General features: G+C 49.3%; 1 protein-coding gene across 1 annotated transcript in view; it reads right to left on the bottom strand.

The window, feature by feature from the left end:
- SCN8A (sodium voltage-gated channel alpha subunit 8) overlaps positions 1-10,463 on the bottom strand; it is a 58,221-nt gene that overhangs the window by 41,307 nt on the left and 6,451 nt on the right. Inside the window, exon 2 of the mRNA XM_017730741.1 lies at positions 4,773-5,102. Within this exon, the coding sequence (XP_017586230.1) occupies positions 4,773-5,048 (276 nt within the window). The 5' untranslated portion in view covers positions 5,049-5,102. The remainder of the gene's footprint in view (positions 1-4,772; positions 5,103-10,463) is intronic.

The raw sequence follows: 10,463 nt of genomic DNA, 5'->3' as shown, positions 1-10,463 counted from the left end.
ATAGTGGGAGGTGTCCCTGCCCTGGCAGGGGTGGTACAGGATGGGCTTTAAGGTTCCTTCCAACCCAAACCATTCCATGACTCTACAGTACACAGAATTAAACACCAATGCAAAATACTTTTCAAGTCTGCTCTGGCTCACAGAGTCACACTTTCTAACACAGAAATACCATTATTTAATATCTGTTTTCCCATTTCCCCCAAAAGGGGACATATTTACTCTTTCTTAGTAAGTTATTCTTCACCACTGAAAAGCTTATGGGGGAAAAAGTATCAGCCATGTTCTGCTCTTGCCTTAACCTCTCGTTTTACATCCAACAGTAGAAAAATCCATATTTTTTTTAATTTATCAAATAAAACATTCCTGAAAGATATCTTTACAAAGAATAGGCGCTTCAACATGGAACATTAAGAAACTGATCCCGATTTTTAAGTTTTAATGACCCCACAACCTGCCTGTGCAAGGAAATCCACTCTGCCTCTGGGCCAGAAATGATTCTCCACCCTTCCCCCACCACGAGTGGGCTGCAGTTATTCAGGGGATGGGAGCAGAGATTCCCTCACCTCCCAGGCCACGGACCAGGAACTTGGCGTTCCCTGATCCCAGCCCTGCGTGCCTGGATCCACAGCACGAACAGCCAACAGCTCCAGCACACTCTGCCTTCCCTCCAGCACCTGGAGAGGACTGGGGACAACGCCTGCCAGGGAATCCAATCTCCTTTCTTCACTCTTTTCCTTTCACACTCACTTTTCCTGCTCCTTTGAAGCCAACTGGGGAGATGGAGTAGAAGAAAAAACACCATTAAGCACTCAAGACCTGGAAAAGGCAATGAGACTCTAGAAATAAGAATAAAAAGCTGATTCTTGAGAGGGTTCCGACTCTTTCCTCTGTTTTGGTGACTTCACTGAAATGCAAGCCCGTGAATGGTGTCGTGACCTTGCAGAGTCACCACCTCTCCCTGCAGACATCACAGGCGAAGGCTCCCGAGGCACATTCCAGAGCCAGACGTGCCTCCCGCAGCTGGTCCCTCACATCCCTGTGATTTTCCTGGGCCAAGGTGACATTCTGGACCCAGAGGGCCCATTTCCAAACCTGGCATGTGACTTGACAAAGCTGCAAGTCACTCCCTTGGCACAAAGGCTCTGGAGAGATCCTCAGGTGCTCCTCTGGCAGCCATAGGTGACCTCGGACTGCCCACCCCAGCCTCAGATCTCACAGCTGTATGGACAGTCCTCCCTTTTCCACTGAAATCCATCCACCACTGAGATCTACAGTCTCAGCTCATAGAATATCCAGGGACCTTCTGCTGCCTCCTAAGTGGAGCCTTGGCAGAAGCAGGAGCACCTTCACCTCATTCTGCAGCAAGGATGAGACTCCCAGCGAGGGAAATGGAAGGTGCCTGAAGAAAACGGCCACAGCCCAGCCAACATCGTGTTCAGTGGGAAAGAACAGGGTGAGGAGCTGCTTAGTAGGAGGGATGGGCTGGGCCACAGGTGGATCAGAAGGAAAGAGAGGTGTAGAAGATGGAAAATCATTAAAAAATGGAAATCCTGACAAGGCTGTAGGAATGGAAGAGGAGGACGGTCCTGATGTCTTGCTTAAGGAACACTGAAGGAGATAAGGCCATGAGGCTGCTCTGCTCCCCTTGCTGGGGCTGCTCACACAGGGAGTTTTCCCAAATTTTGTTTGCACATGTGAACAAGGAATGCCTTATGGATACTTTAATTGAAATGTTTTGGGTTTCCATAATAAAAATTGGGAAGTATTGCTCCTACCTTGTGCTTCAGGCCAGGAACTGGAAGGCCACTACAAGCTGTAAAAGAAGGAATCATGAAAAAATTCTTTCTGGTCCTTACACGGAGACAAAAAGGAGCTAAAGCGGCTCCCAAACCTGCTACCTGTGAGCAAAGGGAGTCCAGATTCTCCTGAGTCATGACTTACCCCTCATTTCAAGACCCTGAGGGGTTAGAATGTGTCCAGAGCTGGGAACCTGGAGCACGAGGAGTGACTGAGGGAGCTGGGGGGGCTCAGCCTGGAGAAAAGGAGGCTCCAGGGGGACCTTCTCCCTCTCCACAACACCCTGCTCCCAGGGAACAGGGACAGGATCAGAGGAAACGGCCTCAAGCTGTGCCACGGGAGGGTCAGGTGGGACACTGGGAGGAATTTCTCCTTGGAAAGGGTGGTCAGGCATTGGCAGGGGCTGCCCAGGGAGGTTTGGAGTCGCCATCCCTGGAGGTGTCACTCCGTGCTGGACTGGACGTGGCACTCAGGGCTCTGGGCTGGTGACAAGGTGGGGACCAGTTACAGGCTGAACTTGATCCTGGAGGTCTTTTCCAACCTCAAGGATTCTGGGATTCTGGAATTCTGTGACTCCCACTTTGCAAAATGAAACTGAGCAGACAAAAGAGCAGCACCTTGGACAAAACCATTGCTGGGCTACGGACCCAGGACTTATGACTCCCTTTGCCACGGTTCTGTTTCCAGGTCACACTGTTTCTCCTTTAAATATCAGTTTACAGGTGCTGGGAGGTTCAGCTGCTCTGTTAAAATGCAGTTTCAGTTTCCTTAGACAAACCAAGATCACCGTGTCCTCTTGCAGGGAAAAGCAACCAGCTGATTCGTCCCTGTGCACGCTGCAACAGCAAAGACCTGTGATGCAAAGCCTTCTGGAGAGGGGAAAAAAAAAATCTTGGAAAACTTCCCATGATTCAAGCAGATTCGCAATTCCTGATGATTCAGAGAAAGGCCTTTTTTAATGGCTTTAAAAAAAATTCTTTGTGGAAAGTCACTGAGTGTTGGAAGCAGCAAGGAGCTCCTAAGGCATTGCCACACTGAGATGGACACAGCAGGAAGAGAGCAGTGAATGCAGCGTCTGTGGAAGAGCCAGGCCCTGCTGGAGCACGTACGAGGTCAGCAGGGCTGGGTGGGTTTGCCTCCCATCTCCAGAACCTTCCCTCCATCTGGGCCCGCCGAGCAGGCAGGGACTCCACAAGGAACGCACGGCGCTTCCAGAGATGTGACAGATGCCTTCAGAGAGGGGAATGCAGCTTATTTTTTCCTCTAAAAAGGAAAGGTTTATTAATAGCGTTGTGTTGGGAGGCAAATATGGAGATGGATGAAGCAGGAGGGATAACGGGGTTCCCTCTGCCTCCTGTTTGTGGTGGAATGCTGAGAACCACGGAGCTCTGCCCAGTGCTCCAGTGCACGGCCCACTGGCCCTTCAGCAGCGCTCACCTACTTTAGCCAGGGAAAGCACTGGCCAGCCCAATTCTCCCCCAGACACCACCCCTTCAACTACACGGACACAAAGAGGCTTCAAAACTCTCCCAACGGGATCGCAGTGACATTTCCTAACACCTCTGTGGAGGGTGCAAGGGGTCAAGAGACCTTGGGAGTTCTCTTGTGAGGGTGGGCAGGCCCTGGCACAGGGTGCCCAGAGCAGCTGCGGATGCCCCCGGATCCCTGGAAGTGTCCAAAGCCAGGCTGGACATTGGGGCTTGGGGGCACCCGGTGGGACAGTGGAAGGTGTCCAGGCCCATGGCAGGGGTGGCACTGGATGATCTTTAAAGTCCCTCCCAACCCAAACCATCCCATAATTCCATGACCTGCTCTTCCCAAAATCAGATTGGTTTAATAAAGAGAAAATATTTGTTTAATAAATAACAAGTACTCCTGAAGATCACTGAGCTGCCTTCTTCCCACAGCAGCTCCTGGTAAGGCATCCCCTGAAGGACCACATCAGCTGGGCACCACGATGCAACACACACAGATCCCCAAATTTCACAGCCCTGTTCTGAGCCAGTACCTGCCTCAGCACCCCTGGCACAAGAAACAACCATTAACCAGTGTAAACGCAGCAGAGAAGGGTCAGTGACACACATCATTCCCCAAATTCAGCTGATTCCGTGTGAGTGACGCCCTGCCAGTCACAGAGTCACTTCTGAGCACGGCACAAACGTCTGCCCCAATAAAAACTCATCAGCCACTGGTCACCCATGGCACGGATTTCACATGCAGCCAATTCTGCCTGAGTTCTGAACAGCCACATCCCAGCTCCTGTCACCCACACAGCTCAATCTGCAGCTCCCCCAGTGGCACAGCTGAGCCTCAGTTGAGACGGTGACTGGCTCAGCTGGCTCAGCCAAACTTGTATCAAAGAAAGCAATGAAATTAAACAGTAAAGAACCTCAGTTTTAGCCTTCTAAACAAATCAGTGACCATGCTCCTCGTTCCATCACCAGTGGATCCCTCCCCTCCATCCCCAGCACAGTTTGCCAACTCCCCGCTCCCCTCACAACACCATTTCTTCAAACACCTCAGCACCCACAAATGCCTCCTGCCACATCACCTTAGCTCCAGACAAATAAAAATTAAGATGACAGCGAGTTAATGAATCTCCTTTTTTGCCGTGATTCTGTGTCCCAGTGTTTCACAGCCATCAACTTCAGGCTGAATTCCATGGAAGTGATGAACTACACACTGAAATCCTCACTGTTACCCCTCAATTAAATTCTTCTTATTGCCCTGATGGTTAAAATTGGCACATTAGCACAACTTGGACTATTTTTAGTTTCCAGAGCTTGTTCTCCTAACTCCATCCTTAAAGACTGATCATACCATCTCTATTAAACCTCACAGAAAAATACATAAGAAAGCAAACCAACCAAACCAGCCCATCCAAGACTCTCTTTGTCTTCTGTTTTTAAACCATACCCAAACCTGAAATTTCCCAAGAAAAAGGCGCTTTAGCAACTCCTTTCTTGCAGACTCACTTTCTGGGTCATATAATAAGGGTCAAAGTCCTCCAGTGGCACAGCAACCAGCCCTTTAGGGATGTCCCCGTAGATGAAAGGCAAATTCTTCCCCGCCTCAAGGTCACTGTTTGGTTTTGGTTTGCTGTCTTCATCATCATCCCGGTGGCTGCTGTCCTGCTTCGAGCGCTGCTTCTTCTTCAGCTCCGCGATGTGTTTCTCGATGTTGGCCAGAGACTCCGGAGTGAAGGGCTTAAAACTCTCGGGGCCTGGTGGTGCGAGCAGCCGCGCTGCCATCTTTTCATCCTGCAGCAGCTTCTTTAGCGATGTTGCACCCCGGGCAGGTCAGCTCTGCGGGGAGCAAGCACAGGCACAACGTCAGAAACACACGGACGGAGCACTGCAGAGCCACAGGTAACCCTGCTCTCCAAAGCCCCACGGAGCGAGGAACAGAGCTGCTGGCTCGTTCCCAAAACAAGCTCCAGGCATGTGCACGCCAAGGTTGGACACAGCTGAACCCACCTGTCACTGCCCCAGGTGCCACTTCAATGAGTTCTACGGCACGGGCAGGAAGCAGTTCGTTGGATCTCCCCCAGCCCCAGCGGTGGCCACCCCGACTTGGGCCCTCCTGGACACAAACTACTCTATAAAAAACATCCTGAAAAGCAACTTCATCCTCAAAGCCGCTGTTTTCCTGCAAAAACAGTTTGACCAGTCACCGCTCTCAGCCAAACCGATTTTTAGACGAAATTCCAAGCCAGCTCAAGTTGGACCAGGTGTTCAGCCTGGTCCAGACAGGCCTGGGTACCAGCACATTCCTCACTCTGCTGACAAGGTGTTCAGCAAAGCATTCCCTGGTACACACACAGGAGTAACTCAGGGCTGGGTTTATGACAGCACCAGCACCAACGTGAGCTGAGTATGCTGAGCATTCCCAAAAAATGCTCCTTGGTGCCCTATCAGGTGTTCCTGCAGCTACGAGAAGTTCCATTAATGACTCCAGCACTGAACAAGTGTCCAAGGAGAATTCTGAATGCTCTTTTGGTAGGACCAAGCCCTCACTAGGCTTGCCTGCCTCTCCTGCTCCGGAGCACATCACAGCTCTGCGACGGGAAGTCAGATCTCACCCTTTCATTTTACAGATACAGAATTATATAAAGAAATTCCTCCCTGGGAGGGTGGGCAGGCCCTGGCACAGGCTGCCCAGAGAAGCTGGGGCTGCCCCTGGATCCCTGGAATTTTCCAAGGCCAGGTTGGACACTGGGGCTTGGAGCGACCTGGGACAGGGGAAGGTGTCCCTGCCCACGGCAGGGGGTGGAACTGGACAATCTTTAAGGTCCCTCCCAACCCAAACCCTTCCATGATTCTATCAATTATCAGGGTTTCTATTCATTTGAGGCCATAAAAATGAAATAATTAAAAAATACCTCCATCAAGCACAACAGCAATTTCTGAAAGTTAAACTTCTCTGATATTTGGGTTAGACACAGGGTTTTGTTTGCATCACATACAACATAAATGACAAAAGAAAAGGGAAGGGTGCAGGGCACAGGTGAGGACAAGCTCCCAGAGCCTCCAGCCTCCAAGGAGCCCAGACCCCGGGCAGGGTTTGCCCCATCCCTCCATGGAGCCCCTTGCGCTCCTCCACCCACTCCCATGACAAGCAGAGCTGTGAGGAAGTTCGTTCCCCCGAACGCAGCCGCCCACAAACGCTCTGCAGCTCTGCTCCTCGTGCCAGCTCTCGCTCCAGAACCAGCAGCAGCAATACGATGCATTTCTGAGCTGCTGGTACCTCGTCAGGCTGTTCTCACTCCGGGAGGAGGCCAAGGGAGGAGAGGGATGACAGAAACCCTGCACTGATGCAACAGCACTGCAGTGCTGCAGGCTGGAAGAGAACCCAGCCCTGACACGGTGCTCGGGGAGGGACCCAAAATCCAAGAGGAAAGGCATAAAAACCATGAGGATACGGCACAAAAGGAATCCCAAAGCCACTTGGGATAAGGTCCCTCAAGCGAGGAGGAGGATAACCAGTAAGGTTAGATCTTTTAAGGCAACACAAACACAGCACCCAAATAAATATTAAAGGTCTGGAATCTCTGAAAAGAATGACTTTCAGATTCCTTGGAAACTATGACATAGAGCCAAATTGTTAAAATTCAGCTGTCTCAGCACGAGGTCAGGCACCCACAGCCTGCCCAGGCCATGAGGATTGTGCTGTATTCACGTGGGAGGAGTTCAGGGAAGCCGGAGCCATCACCGGAACGGAGAACCACAACTCTCTGGAGTGCAGTGGGCTGCAGGAACAAACACCGGGTAAGAACTGGGTACGAATACCTGGAGATGCCAGCCTTCAACACAGCATTTCCAGAGCTGGAACACGCAGTGCAAAGTATTCTGAGGGATCTCAGGTTATCCCTGGCAACTGCTGTGACACAACCTTTTACACCCTCCGATCCACACATAAATCTGAAGCTGGGCTTAAATGCTGTTTCCAGCTCAGGTTTTATTTGGAGAGCCAAAAAAACCTGGAGTAAAGATCTCCCTCCTTATGTAATTCCAGAGTGCAGCAGGGCTGGGATTCTCTTCCTATAAACCTGACTGGGTATTTCTAGAGTAATAATAGTAAAGACTCCAAAAAGATGGCGAAAAGGGGAGAGAAGAGCCAGTATCTTGGTCACATTATCTCTGAGACATCACCAAATGGCCTGCTGATATTAAGGAAAATTAATTTATTCTATTCTTGCAGCATTTGCATGCATTTAATTACCAAATTTCTCACATACTGTGAAACTATAGAGCAGCATTGGGGATGTGGTCTAATTGAATGGCACAGATAAATATGTAAGGCCTGAATTTAGAAACCAAAGTAGCTCAGGGACACAGCATAAAAAAGGGAAAAAATGAAGGCATGAAGGAATTTGTGCACAATTACACAACCCACAACTGGAGGCACCGACTCAGCTGATTGGCCATTTAAAGGGAAAAAACAAAACCAAACCCAACAAACCAACACCATTCCCCAAATCTGGTTCACAGCTGCACATGGCAGCAGTTTCTCCATGTTTGGGCATTCTGGAATTACATCCAGGGCTGTTTCTTGTGTACTAGCAACACATTAGAGTGACCTGAGGGTCTCAGTCCTTGGGGTGTTCTTGCCTGCCCTGACTTCACTTGTTTTCCCAATAAACTATCCCACATCGAGGTAATGGACAAAATAAGTGGTGTGGCTCAACCTCACCTTCATCAAGGAAGACACTTCCACAGCTGGGCTGGCCTGGCACTGCCTGGGCTGCTCTGCCTGGCAAAGCTTCTGCAAACTAAAAACCTTGTAAATGTTATTTTCCAACCAGGAACGGTCCTGCTGGGATATGAGGAACTGATATGGATACATGCTAGGATTTATTTCGGCCCTTCCCACATCATGGTTTTCAACCTCCAACAAGAGGAACGTTCTGAAAATCGTGGCGCAGACTCGGTGTCCGGGTGAATTAGGGAAGAGGGTTATCCACGGAAAACCCCACTGGGAATAACACCACGCTGTGAGACCAGCACTGACAGAGACTCAGCATCCAGGTGAGCTGCAGAAGAGGGTGAGTGGGTTAGGGATCCATGGGTACCTGCGCTGGGAATGACACTGCACTGCTGCTCCCAGCCGCTGCCAGGGAGCCAGGAATTCGTCCTGGGAACTTGGATTTGGGTGCACACAACACACACATTGTTCAAATGCCAAAGATTTTCCACCAGAAACTGCTGCACTGAGGTGCCCAGTTGCTAAGACTCAAATATTTTTTCTAAATGTTCCCAGCAGTCCATTTACTGGTACATTATGAAATATTCCAATAAATTATTCAAGCTGATCGTCAAAATAAATTAAAAAACACTTTTGAGGCAATTTCCTTGCTTTAATACATTTCTTCCTGTATTAATTACCAAGACTCAGCCATTCACAGTGTGTCTTTGAGAGAGAGAGACCTTCTGTGTGAATTTTTACATAACCCACATGGACACACGTGGCTCTTGGTTCCAACATGAGGGTTGAGGCAGGAAGGAAAACACGGCGTAGATGAACAGCTCCCTGAAATCCTGCTGCAGGAGAGCCTAAAAAGCTTCAAGCAAACCCAAAATATCCATCCATGGGGAAGTCCACGGCTGGAAGTAACCTTCAGCCTCCAATTCCCCTCTGCAGTGAATCCTGTGTCTAGAACAGGCCAGTTTTACCCATGAGAAGGGGCAGCGATGTGAGCAGCGGCAGCGAAGGAGGGACCTTTCCTTCAGGAAAGCTCTCATGGCACATTTGATGCTATAAAGTGGAAGAAAAAGGAAGTATTTCCATTCCCAAGCAGCACTTATTGCTTGATGCTGGGCGTTTCCCCACCCTATGTAAAACCCTGTGGAAGTTCCCCGGGTGCTTGGCTCAAGGTGGACGTCAAGGGCAGACTTGGGACAGGGCAGGGAAGTGCTCATGGTCTTGAAATGGCCATGGAAGACCTGAACTTGGACAGACACACCTCTAAAGGTAGAAAAATGAACAGAAATATACAGAGGAAAGAGAAAAGCAACCAACAGCAACAGAAAAATACTAGCATCATAGAAAGGTTGAATGGTTTGGGTTTGAAGGGACCTGAAGGCTGATTCTGTTCCACCCCCTGCCATGGGCAGGGACACCTTCCACCATCGCAGGTTGCTCCAAGCCCTGTCCAGCCTGGCCTTGAAGACTTGACCACACAGAAACATATCATTATTTAACAATACTTTAACAAAGACCAACTAAGACCGATTCCTGCAGGGTCCTCATTCCCTCCCAGTAGCTGTGTGGCTTCAGTAACATCCCTCAGCAAGTTACAAGAATCAGAACTAGTTAATCCCAGTTAATAAATTAATCCCCAGTTCTGTATTCTGTCATTACTCAAAGCTGACTCGTGTTTATCTCCAAACTCACACAGAAGTTGGAGGTTCACAAACTAAAGAACCTGAAGTGCTTCAACTTCCTCCTTTCACATTCAAACTTGTGAACAAAGAACTGTTCAAAATAGCTTTTGTGCAAGAGTTCAGCCACTAACCCAAATTTAACTCCTCGTTCTGTTCATTCAGCCCATCCACGACCCATCAAACAGAAGTCAGGGAATGGTTATTTTACACCATAATTTTGGGGGAATTAATTGCTTGTGGAGCACTCAGATGGTTTGGGTACAAAAGGGACAAATACGAAAGGGGGGAGAATAAATAACCCCCTTCTAATGCTCTGCTAAAACATGGTTCTTGGAATTTCTGCCATGTGCTGGAACACAACCCAGGTTTCCTTATGGAGCGACACTGTTTTCTTCCCTCCTAAACACCCCGAGTATCTGCTCAGCCAAACATCTCCCTCTGCTAATGTCAGTTATTCCTGGTTGTCTTGACATCACCGTCCTGCAACTGATTTCACTCAAGAGACAAGAAAAAAGTTCATCTCCCACTGGAAACACCACTGCAATGGCCACATTTGTCATTCAACCTCATGTTTCCAGAGCATTTTCCCACCTGGGTGACAGATCTCACACTGAGGAGCAGTTGAGGGGGCTCAGCCTGGAGAAAGGGGGACTCAGGGGGGACTTTCTCACTCTCCACAACTCACTGCTCCCTTCTCCAGCAATGAAGGGCTCATTTCCACAACTTTAAGACCACCTGTATAGTTATTCCTGTAACTTTAATACCACCACCTGGACAGTTCAG

The sequence above is a fragment of the Corvus brachyrhynchos genome, unplaced genomic scaffold (genome assembly GCF_000691975.1).
Source record: "Corvus brachyrhynchos isolate BGI_N302 unplaced genomic scaffold, ASM69197v1 scaffold933, whole genome shotgun sequence".
NCBI classification, from domain to species: domain Eukaryota; kingdom Metazoa; phylum Chordata; class Aves; order Passeriformes; family Corvidae; genus Corvus; species Corvus brachyrhynchos.
This window is presented reverse-complemented; position numbering and strand designations above follow the sequence as displayed.